The sequence below is a fragment of the Protomyctophum bolini genome (genome assembly GCF_963924005.1).
Source record: "Protomyctophum bolini genome assembly, chromosome: 9".
NCBI classification, from domain to species: domain Eukaryota; kingdom Metazoa; phylum Chordata; class Actinopteri; order Myctophiformes; family Myctophidae; genus Protomyctophum; species Protomyctophum bolini.
The window spans coordinates 36,243,173-36,255,513 of record NC_137870.1 but is presented as its reverse complement, the minus strand read 5'-3'; the positions used below and the strand labels follow the sequence as shown (position 1 = coordinate 36,255,513).

At 41.8% G+C, this 12,341-nt stretch overlaps 1 protein-coding gene across 3 annotated transcripts in view; it reads right to left on the bottom strand.

Moving 5' to 3' along the window:
• The window catches only part of grik4 (glutamate receptor, ionotropic, kainate 4), a 197,965-nt gene that overhangs the window by 92,518 nt on the left and 93,106 nt on the right, over positions 1 to 12,341 (bottom strand). For all 3 annotated transcript variants that reach the window (XM_080772183.1, XM_080772184.1, XM_080772185.1), the window contains exon 3: positions 1,224 to 1,357. In XM_080772183.1, coding sequence (XP_080628309.1) covers positions 1,224 to 1,305 — 82 coding nt within the window. In that variant the 5' untranslated portion in view covers positions 1,306 to 1,357. The remainder of the gene's footprint in view (positions 1 to 1,223; positions 1,358 to 12,341) is intronic.

Genomic DNA, 12,341 nt, shown 5'->3' with positions numbered 1-12,341 from the left:
GCACCAACCAGCACATCAGGAGCAATTAGGGGTTCAGTGTCTTGCTCAACGACACTAACTCTGGGGGAGCCCGGGTTTGAACTGGCAACCTTGCAGTTACCATCCAGCCACTCTGCCCCTGAGCCACCGCCACCGCCGCCGCCACTATATACAGGTAGGTATATACTGTATAATGGATTTCACACAAAAAACCCTCAACCCTCTTGGCCAGCTGTGGCCAAGATATTTCACCAGAATAACTGATGAAAGAACTGATGTCCATAAGGGTTTCCCTCACAGGAGAGGGTCCATGCATAAATAAAGAGACAGCCAGCCAACCTTTTGGTGGAATGGCTAGGGACAGGATGTCACAGACCTGCTGACTGGGTAAGAATGACAACAAGCTAACAAACTCCACTTGTCCCACCAGCCAGACTCAGACAGGTCATATACAGTACCTACAGACTGATGTGACTGCACAACAGTTCTGTAAGGGATATGCATGCATGGCTAGGTGGTCATTGTTGTTATATAAATCACCAACAGGCGGGTGACCAACTTATCCCGCTTATTACACGGCTAGTTAATACATAAATTAATATATTTACCCCAAACACAACAAAACAAGGTATTCCCTTGTACCTATTTCCTTAAATAACACACCGCTGCATTCAGCGACTGACCTGAATCAAGCATTCAACCAAGCCATGTAATAAGATCTAATAATGGACACACTATTTCAGTAAAATAATAAGTTCCTATTCAGGGTTGGTTCTACTTCCTCGACCTTGTAAACAGCAGGATAAAGAGGTGGAAGTGTTTAATTAATGAATTAATATAATTCATACTATTTGACAAGAAAGATTAAAAGCTAATCAAATTAACTTTTTGTCTGATGACTGATAGATAACCTCAAACATCGGCAGGATGATCACCAAGATTTACATAACAAACAACTATGGCATTTCTATAATGCATTTTATCCTAAGCGTTTTATATTATGCATTAATTCACCCATTCACACAACAAAGGCTATCAATGCTGATCGGGAGTAACTTGGGGAGTCAGTCTCTTGCTCAAGGCCACTTCAACACAAAGCCGAGGGGAGTCTGGGATCGAACTGCAGGAAACGTTTCCAAACAGCAGCGCTACATCCGCCATAAAGAAGACTTCCTTGGACAATACTAATAATGTATATACATATAAATAAATAAAACTAGTACCACGTGCACTTCAAAATGTACCTATTCTGAAGGAGAGCGGACCACCGGAGGTGCTTCTCATCCACATGGCTAAGAACAGCAGAGGCGTCAAGGCTGCGAGCATCTTCTATGACTCTTCATGGGTCCTGCCCCGGGGTTGCCCCTGTCACAGCCACCTGGAATATAAAGGAGAATACAGTATGAATTATACGTCCCATAGGGCATCCCGCAAGGACATGAATACAGTATGCATACAGACAGAATACAGTATGCATTATACATCCCATAGGGCATCCCGCAAGGACATGCTGAACATACAGCTGAACCCACGCACGACAATTCACTAGCCCACATCTAAAGACACACTTGCGCACTTGCCCATTTCTCCTTACATGACAAGACTGTCAAATACCTGCATAAGGAGAAGCAACACGGACATTTAGAGCCTTTTATTTAGGTGCTAAGTATACAAACGACTAACATTTCGACCTTGCGGTCATCAAGTCATCAAGGTCGAAACGTTAGTCGTTTGTATACTTAGCACCTTTATAAAAGGCTCTAAATGTCCGTGTTGCTCCAGTCTCTTCTCCTTATGCAACTCATGATGTCCTTGCACCTGTGAAGTACTGTCAAATACCTGTATGGATAATAGCACAGGTGACCTCATATATTTTGAATGATGATCTGTACTTGACGTGCAGGCTTTGCAGGCTATCTGTTTTCCAGTATCCTGTGCTAATGACTATGATCCCTATAACAATTTATCTCTTCACGTCTCCATAAATCATGCACTTGTCAAGCAGAACGGTGTGTGTGTGTGTGTGTGTGTGTGTGTGTGTGTGTGTGTGTGTGTGTGTGTGTGTGTGTGTGTGTGTGTGTGTGTGTGTGTGTGTGTGTGTGTGTGTGTGCGTGCGTGCGTGCGTGCGTGCGTGCGTGCGTGCGTGCGTGCGTGCGTGCGTGCGTGCGTGCGTGCGTGCGTGCGCGTGCGTGCGCGTGCGTGTGTGTGTGTTACTTTTCAGGGGGGTCCATTAAAGGTACACTCAGTGTAATAAATAGGCCTGCATTTTATTAGTGGTTGCATCTGCATCTGCAATCCAATTGATGGATAGACCCTGGACAACGCTTGTGCTATAGCTGAACATGACAAATGGTTCCACTCAGATTGTGGTTGGTATGTTTTGCCATAAACCCGCCTCAATCCGACCTTTTGCTTCATTGCTTCCAATTCAATTCCCTCAGCTGGTTCAGGAAATGTATTCAAGAGCAAGAGGATTTCAAAACAAATCTGTGCAAAGACATACAGTATATATTAAGCCATGATCCTCTCAGTCTCAAGTAGTGTTTTGTTTACTTTATGGATTTAATCTGCTCACATATTGTGATGAGCAATACGATGGAAGCAAGGTTTTCACATTACAATACTACTGAGTTATAACCCTGCAGGATATTGGAACTGTATTGTCAACACATCAAGATCATTGCACAGACATCGTGCTGTGAAACCTTGCAAATAACTGTCAGAAGAACAGAGACATATACTGTCGGTGTAGAATACGAGCAACAAATGCGGATCCTTAGATAATGCGGGCTCTATTGCAAAGACCGTGACAGATTACATTTTGGAAAGAAATGGGCCCCTTCCCTACTTTCTTAAACATGTTACCGCTATTACTAATGAAGGCTCTGTTCCATTCTGTTCAGAGTCGGGTGCTGCATATGCACCATATGCAGACCGCGTTCATCTTGCCAGCAATGTGGTTACCCTAGATAGCACTTCTGTAGACTTAGATAGCATTTGAAACAGACTTATAGCATGTTATGTAGACAGCACTAGAATTGCATTGTATATAGTCATAGCACGCCATAGTACATATGAATAGCATAGTAGTATATATGTAAAGTTTATACGTATAAATTTCATTATATAGATATTCCACTGTTACTTTCTTAGCTTACGCATGTTTCATGATGAATGTTTTTATGTGATGTATTCCCATGCTTTTGTTCTTGCTTAATGTAAGTCGCTCTGGATTAAGAGCGTCTGCTAAATGCCTAAATTGTAAATTGTAAATTGGTAACTACTAACTAGGTGCAATTTACCATTGACAGCCCATTCATCCAAATAGAAAAGTCCTATCTGACTGTATTAAACAACGTTAAACTCAGTCACCAACATTACAGCTGTACGAAAAGCTTGAATTATCCTCTTTCAATCTGCAAAGTGTTTGTTTCAATAAAAAAAGACATGTTATGAGCGACTTCCTGTCAAGAAATCCCTTGCAGGTGATTATTGTGTCGGACAGTGGCGAGCACAGGGAGACACTAGGGGGTGCTTGGGCCGCTGCCCCTTTCCTTCTGGACAAATGTGCCCTTTTGAAGAAGAAAATAAGTTTATTTTTGTACACTGTACAGTATGTGGATGTGGACCATGGTGACATTGATCAATTATTGATGAAAAAAACGTCTAATATATTATTTAGGCCCCAGAATCAATCTCACACTATTAAGGCAACCGGCCGGTTCCTGTGTTTCCCCCTGTAATATTTATTGTTATAGACCTTGTAGTCTGAAATAAAGATACATATACATAAGATACACATATTTTAACCTGTGTCTTTATTACTGTTTATTTTGTTCAAATCTGACATTTCCGAGCCTACATAGTTTGTGAATATCAACAACTGACAGGAAATAAACTTGTACCCAAGCTGTTCCCTGGCAAAACAATTACATTGATAAAGGCTATACACTGTAGAAGAATAGAGAGGAAAACAAAATAGAAAACAATAGAAGATTAGTGCTATTGTGTAGAGCTATAGAATGAATACCCAGACATACAGTATAGGCAATCATGAAGAGCTGTACTTCCCATGGCTGTGATTAGTCGGTTCTGGGCTTACACAATAGTAAGTATTATCTGAGATGGTGAAGGAAAAGAGAGACCAAGAGAAAAGAATGCTGTGCAGGGTATAATCGCAGCCAGATCATTATTCTAACAACAGCAAGCTGTAGTTAAAGTACAGACTACTAATTACACTATTTTGGCTGTAATTAAAAGTACAGACTAGTAATTAGTAATTACACAATTTTGAAATAGTGAAACTAGCCAATCTACAAGCTCACAATGTGTCGCTGTAGGCAAGGCACATTTGTGAATATTGTCTCGGACTCTGAGACTAGGACTCCTCTTGCCTCAACAATTACTGATCGATCCAGAATTCAGGCTAGCCGGGGAACATTTGTGTAAACATAGTGACCTCAGGGCCAAGTGAAGTTCTGTGCGCCCACAGGAATTTAAGAGGTGGGAGACAGGAGAGGGACTGCATTGGCCAGTCTCTTCCAAAAGGTCAGAGGCCGCTTATCTCCCAGCCTCCCGACCGTCTCTGGTGAGAGAACAGGGTCTCCTCCTTCGCATGATGTAATCTTCCCCAAGAATAAATCCTCCTATGAAATAAAACTGTGCATGAGAGACGTTCAACCAGGGAACTGGGCGATGGGGTGTCTTCAGCAACAACTCCGGAGAAGGATGTGCAGCAGGCGAGGTGATAAGATTACAGCAGAAGATACGGCCGAGGTCACGCCCAGGGGTCAAGGCCAAGACGGATCCACCGTGAGACGCCACTTCAGACGAGGGGAGTTTGGAAGATTAAAGTAGAATAGTGTCAGGCTCATTGTAATATCCCCTTTCCCCTGCTGATTTAATAGTCCCTGAAGGAGACTGCATTCCCCCCTGTTCTTCCCTCATCCCATACTGCTATAGGGAGGGCATATTATAGCCTCACTACATTTTCCAAACGTTGTTGTGATTAAACTTTTGGTCAAGTGTAATGATGTATTTAGATAATGTTACACTTTGGCTATACTAAATTGGGGAGAAAATGTTTTTCGTTTTTCTTTTGTCTTGAAGGGCCATGTTTTGACAGTCTTCTTAATATGTCTGCCCACGATCTCTGTGATTTATACAGTACGTTTGTTTACCCCACAGTCACTGATACTAAAATCGAATGTTTTAATTTTAATTTTTCGATGAATGTGTGACTTGACACGCATACTGTTATAAAACGAAAATAAAAAGATTTTGAAAAGAAAGATAATGTTACACTTTCCTCTTTGATTGAAGTTGACTGAGAGAACAACTGATCAGAGGTGAACAGAGTACTCGATTCCAGTGCTTGAGTAAAGAGTATACAAAAAAGGACCTAGTTAATTTGGTCAAAGCGTAAAAATAGTTCTGTCGTTCTGTCGGTACCAAAAACTACTACTAAATTGGGAGATACTGCCTTCAGGGTGTATGCTCCACATTTATGGAATAATTGTGGAAAAATTGAAGTTGGATGTCCTTGTCTCTTTTACTATTTTTAAAACACTCTTAACTGACCTCACACTAGAGGAAGGCATATGCACCTGCTTTTTGTAATATTTGGTTATAAGGTTTTGTTTCATGTGTGTACGTGTTTGTGTATTTATTATCTTTGTGTCCATGTCATGTATGTAAAATCATTGCTGTAAATGTTCTTGTTTGTATCCAGGGCGCCATTGAAAGAGAGACCCTGGTCTCAATTGGATTCCCCTGAAATAAAGGTTTCAATCAATCTGACGTATATCTCTCTATTGTCCTATCTGAACAATCTGTGATTCTATTTATTTTCCTTATTTTTCGTTTATATCATCAAGTAACTACAAGTTTATAATAAATCTTCAAACTTTTGGAAATCAAAACCCTGGTGTTGTAGCTCCAGACTTCTCCAGAGCAACATCAGTGACTTCCTCCTGGGTTTCATGTTATAATTATGCACTTTGGAGAGCAAAAATGTCAGTGGTTTGGTAAGTGATAGTAAAGGATAAAAAGAATAAATCTACGAAAAGGCTGCTTTTCCTCCCAACTCATCAACAATATAGATGTCACATGCGAGAAGCTGTGACCTCTGTGTTCAACGATCTGGCCCCTCAAGCGAGCCGCTGAGGTGATTCAGCATACTTCTCGTCATTCCTATAACATACTACCAAAGGCAATTATACTCTTTAAGCGAGATGTTGGCATGGAGGTCAATTCAATTTCAGGGAGTCCAAAGCTCAAGTAGATAAAGGGGATAACTCATCAAGATCCACTGGATCGGTTTCATATCACATAATATACAGGCATCCTATGCGAGTACACTATACCTACTAAGCATTATGCCGACTACTATATTTGAGGGTGGGGGTGTGTTCGTGGGTGTGTTGATGCGCTTTCCTAAGTTTCCATACAATTGCTAACTTGCCCACACAGGTATAGGACAGCGGAAAGTTTGATAAAGTTTGATAGAACTCGTAATAGACAAGTCAGGAGTGGAGTTGCGTGAACGCACAACAGCAGACCATTCACAGCTCAGAGGTGATTGTAATTTAACTATAACCAGCAGAAAGTGAGAGTGTTAATTCCTTGTGTCCATTGTGTTTATATAATTGTCTATTCAAAGAAGTTATTGTCTCCACCAGGCCGAAGGCATTTGGAGAGAGTATGTTTTGCACTCCATCCGTGTGTCCGTCCGTCTGTGTGTGTGTGTCCGTCCGTCTGTGTTCAGCTAATCTCCGGCACTGTTAACCCGGTCGATGCCAGACTTTGCACACACACTCCCTAAATGCCAACGATGAACCTCTGCCCCAAATTTCCATGTGTAAAACACATATTTTTATATTACTCCTCCATATTTTGTCCACAAATCCCGCAAATGGTTACACAGTATCTCTATAGTCATGTGCTCAAGACAGATCTGTCTGATATTTCATATTCCATCCTGATTGGCTAACATTGGCTTTCAAAATTTGCAGGATTGGCCCATTTTGAACAAAAAGCCTCAAAGCATGAACGCAGCATGCAATTTACGTGAAATCTTTCACAGACACCCACCCTTTTCACATTGGCCTGTTATAGCTCCACCAACAGGTGGATTTTCGTAAAACACATTTTTGGAACATCCAAGGCACAAGAAGAAAGTTTCACATTGGCCTATTATAGCGCCACCAGGAGGCCACAACCTGACCTGCCCTGGTGGAGACCTGTGCCCCGAGGGGCACTTTTTCTAGCTTGATTTGTGCCTGGTGTGCAGATCCCCGGGAAGACTTTAACAGGGGGCGAGTGGGGGTGTGCAGTGTGCTCCTGCGCTCAAATACAGAACATGTCAAACGGAGCCAAAACAACATGCACCACATAAATAACAAAACCCTCGTAAAACACATTATTACAAAGGAAATGGTCTTGTGTGATGTGTTGCTACAACAATACAACAGATACAAAAAATACAGTCCACACTGGATGGAGAACTATAACAAATGAATGACGATGACGTGTTGAGAGACTTATGAGCCTGTAAATAAGAATATCCTCTAAATCCTTCAGTCCTTCAAATTGCTCTGTGATCGACCATACGACCCCGGAAGATTGAACAGTCAATCATGGTTGCCCACCCCATAGACTCTTTCCTCACATATAAATTCCTATCGACTGACTGGCTAGCATTGATCCTCAACTTCAATACAGGACACGTGTAGCAGTTACAGAGGCACAGCCACAACATTCCCTCAACATCTCAGAGATTGTTTTATTTCATGACAAAAAACCAAATGCATAACATGACCCACTGTCTGTGCTTCTCACCCAAACGACCTCAAGTCAAAAAGCAGGTTTGGGTCAGTTGGTCAGTTAAATAAAAAACAATATCAACAGTTTACAGATGCTTGATTTGTCTGTCCGAGCAACATTATATGCAATCCAAATATCAGAAATGTCAATCATAAATTATTATCAGATGTTGCTTCAATGCTCTTGAAAACGGCCCATTACGTCTCACAGTTGAAACACAGGCATGCATGATATAGAGAAGTAGTAATTTATTTGCTTATATTCATGTCCCTGTTCCACAGGGATGTTCAGAACCGGCATTTACATAATTTGTAGATTTACTTTAAATATGTGGTGTGTGTGAACAATGTTCACTGGGGTTTGAGGCTGTTAATATGCCAATAATATGATAATTCATATGCCTGAGGGATATATAGGCTATGAGTGTATATTTGCACAATTCAAAGTTCAGACTATAAACACTGTAATGTTTCCACATGAGGGAAAACAATTGTTCAGACTATTGCCTAAAAAAATATGTACTTCAACATGTTAATGTTTTTTTTTTCCAGACCTCCAGTTCTTGGAAACACAGAATGGTGGGACATTTTAATTATTTCCACACAACAGCTCTAAGGTACAGTATATTGATGATATAATAAAATGTTGAACATTTGCGGAATTCCCCTTTAAGTCAATTACAGGCTGGATTGATTTTTGCTGTCCTTATCGGCATTGATGTATAAATAATGGACAAGTGAAAATCAATAGCAAACGAACATATGCCATTTTGGGGAGGAGCGGAGAGGCGAGAGCACTAGGTAAAACTATACAACCCTTTTTGGCTTGCTTGGTGCTTACCAGTCAATCCATGAGCAGCTAGAAGAAGTGCCTATGGCAGCAGCAGGTAACAAATAGCAAATCAATAACTATTTTCCTCAAGGGAGATGAATGGCTGCAACTCTGCTCTTCCTGGCAATCACCAACTCTCTCTCTCTCACCCTCTCTCTCTCTCTCTCTCTCTCTCTCTCTCTCTCACTCTCTCTCTCTCTCTCTCCCCGTCTCTTGGCAGAAGGGGTCCTGTTACAAACGTTTTTAAGTGAGAGACAAGATTTATTGTTGGCAAAAATCCAAACACTATGTTTCCGTGCAATCTCAATGGGTGTGTTTGCTGTGTACAAATTAAATAAATAACAGTACATTTGACGTGTCAATCAAAGCAATTCACCGCACACCACAGTTAATTTTATTAACGGCCTATACCATGACAATGGTCCCCTCGTTGCTGCTGACCCTTATGCGTATAGGTTCGTTACGGAGAATGTAGACAAGCACATCTCCTGCGATACACCAGAAGTCGACAGCTGTTTTGTTTTCACCCGACAGTCAGGGGTTTCACTGGGAGAACATAACGCATGTGGAGGGGCACATTGGTAGTCGCAGTTAAGAGTGGCCATATTTAAGTGCAGCGACAGAGAACGCCCTCCCCATCTGGCTTCCGTCCCTCGAACAAGGCCAATTGTGTTCATTACGACACCTGGCCGAGCCCGAGGTACCAGAATTCAAACCCCATTAGACGCCTTAACAGACGATGTCACACTGATAAGCAACAGCATGCACAAGAACCCTTCCTCTCATAAGATGCAATGGAAAAGTTCTAACTGCACTCACGTGTAAAAAATGCACCATCAAACTTTCAGATGGTGTTTTTCTCCCAGTGTGGAGGAAGAATGATTAGGATTTTTATTGTGATCCCTCGCCCCTGAAATATATAATCCCTGGTTTCTGTTGTGTTTGAACAATAATAGCAATTAAAATCAGTTGTCCTCAAAACCACACCTCCAGTCGCTGTCATAAGAACGGGAGGTGCGCTCATGATCACGGCAGCAGAGCCTTTTGTCCATGGCTGCACATCAAGTATAATGTATGCTTCGTCCCTCGATGGTGTCGCGGGACAACAGTCGCATCAGTGATGCGATGTGAGCTTTTATATCAGCTGTTCTCTGTGTGCAATACTGTTGCTTAAATGTCTCACTAGCAAACGCACAAGAGGAGGTTGAATGGACGGTCATTTTCATATACCCAGTTGCTTGGAACTCACAACCATGGGTAAACCCTGGCAAAATGCTTTCAGGCTGCTGTGTGTTTTCACCTCCACAGGTGAAACTGATCAGTCAGGTGATCAGTTTAGCTGCAGCCAGGGGCGTCCTAGGACAGTTACACACCGTTCCACCTTTGACTTGATATACAGTAAACATGCACAGACACTGACACACACACTCTCCTCTCTTTTCCCTCTCTACTTTCTGTCCCCAAAGGCCCTGCATAGACTGTCTCTGTTATTCTCCTAATGAGATACCAGTCTGGCCTCCTTCTATTACAGCCATCAAATCTATGGGTCCTCTGGCTGTTTGCTTGTGCTGAGCAAAGCCTTACAGCCATACAGGACCCACTGTTCTTAGTCCACCACTTTCCCATCTAAATTACACCTATTAACAATAATATCAAGCAGGTGACAACAGCAAGCTCCTGCTAGTTAATCGACTGTTGACATGTCATACAGTATTAATTCAGCAGACCAGCTTCTCCTTATTTCTCACTTCACACTGCTCAGAAAATAGGTTCCCATGGTCTTCAATGCATGAAACTAAGACTAATAAGTATGAAACGATGAACAGAAATACATGAAAACCTATTGATGAATTGAATAATTCATCAATAATTAATTGTGTGTGCTGTTGGCCTGTCGCGTGTCCCCCCCCCACTGTAGTGCGTGCATTTGCACATCTTGTTACCGCGGCGGAACGGATTTTTTCCCAAATCACTAAATTCTCCTTTAATCAAAAGTCAAAAGCGACAACATGTGTATCTCCTGGCTGGCAGAGCTGAACACACTCAAGGACAACAATGAACAATCACTAAGGCAGGTTTCAACAACCAATTCTGGTCCATATAAACTGCCATTTTGGCTCCAACACATTCCAGACATATTTTGTCTCCATAAGTGAACACTTGTAATATTAATTCACGAATGACCTCAATACCAACCAATCCGTGCACAGCCCACATTTAGGGTGAAAGTGGAAGCCAAACAGTTTGCTGGTGGTTTCTATGGAGTGGAGGCCTCATATCAAGCAATGCTAGTCATCCATCTTGCAGAAGCTTGACTGGAGAACAATCTGCCTGTGGCAGCTTGCAGGCTGAGAGATAAATGGTTTCTACCTTCAGGTTGGTGGATAATGCAAGTAGCTTTCAGAGGCATTAACACTGTGGCAATGGAGGATCCATATCTTAAACCCAAACTCTTGAACACTGAAGGCTGGACCATGGAAGGTTCCATATTTGGTCACCTCACAGCATCTTGTGAGCTTGTAGATTGGCTATTTGGCAATTTCTTTGCCCACCTGTCCACCCCAATGTTGTGAATACAATTTCTCAGTAATGCCTCGAGAGACTTTCATGACAGTTGCCGCAAACGTCCACAGGCACAAGGATGAAATGAATAGATGTACAGTATAGGTGGACAAAGGCGAAAGTCACTCTGACCTCATGTACGTCCTGTTCCTGTGAACGTGATATCTCAGAAAGGCCTCAAGGGAATTTGACATTTGGACACAAACGTCCAATTTGACTCAAGGATTCCTCCCCTTGGGCATGAGATGCTGCGGAGCATTACATCCACAACAGCTATAGGCTCAGACACAGCTTCCACCCATTGTTAGATTGGTGAAGTCTATGTCCCATTTGTGTACTTTACCGTTATTCAATGCTCAGTTTTTTTTTTTTTTTTCACTTTTAGACTGTACACTGCTCGTCACTGAGTACAATTTACTTTAGCATGCAAATGGCAAATACATGTTGAACCTTGAACCATGAACCTTTGATGAATGGACAATGGTCAAATATCAAGGTCACTATGACCCCCTCTACGTCACATGCTCATGAATTTAATATCTCCGGAAGGTTTTGAAGGAATGTTGGGATATTTTGTTTTCATAACCTTACTGGCAATGCCATGTGGGTGTGTTTTTCAGGGTTGTCACAATACCCTAAATAACATTGAATCCAGTGTTAATCCAATTAAAGTTGAAGATGAGACAGCAATGTCTGACAAAGAGAAGGCAGAGATGATACCATCAATGAAGGCATTTTGTAATGTTCACCACTCAAGACAACCTTTGAGAGGGAGGAAAGAGAATAAGCACAAACCACAAGGGAACATCTTGGTGTGCTGGGAGGGAAGGAAGGAAGGAAGGAGGACAACGAGGATGTAGTGTATTAGATGCCCCTGTTCACTTTACAGAAGGTGCAAAGAGCAATAGGAAAATCTGCTATTACATCTCCAGGGAAAGATCAGATCTGCTACATCTCGAAGATATTGGTTTTAAACAAGATTATACACTAGTTTGACAGTGTGGGAAGAGAGGTTGGCAGCAAGGTGGGATTTGAATCAGAAAGCCTGATAAACATCTAAAAAAGCCATCAAGACACTGTTGTATTGCACTTCCCATAATGTGTAAAATCATGGAACAAATGACAGAAGAATTAGCATATTATTA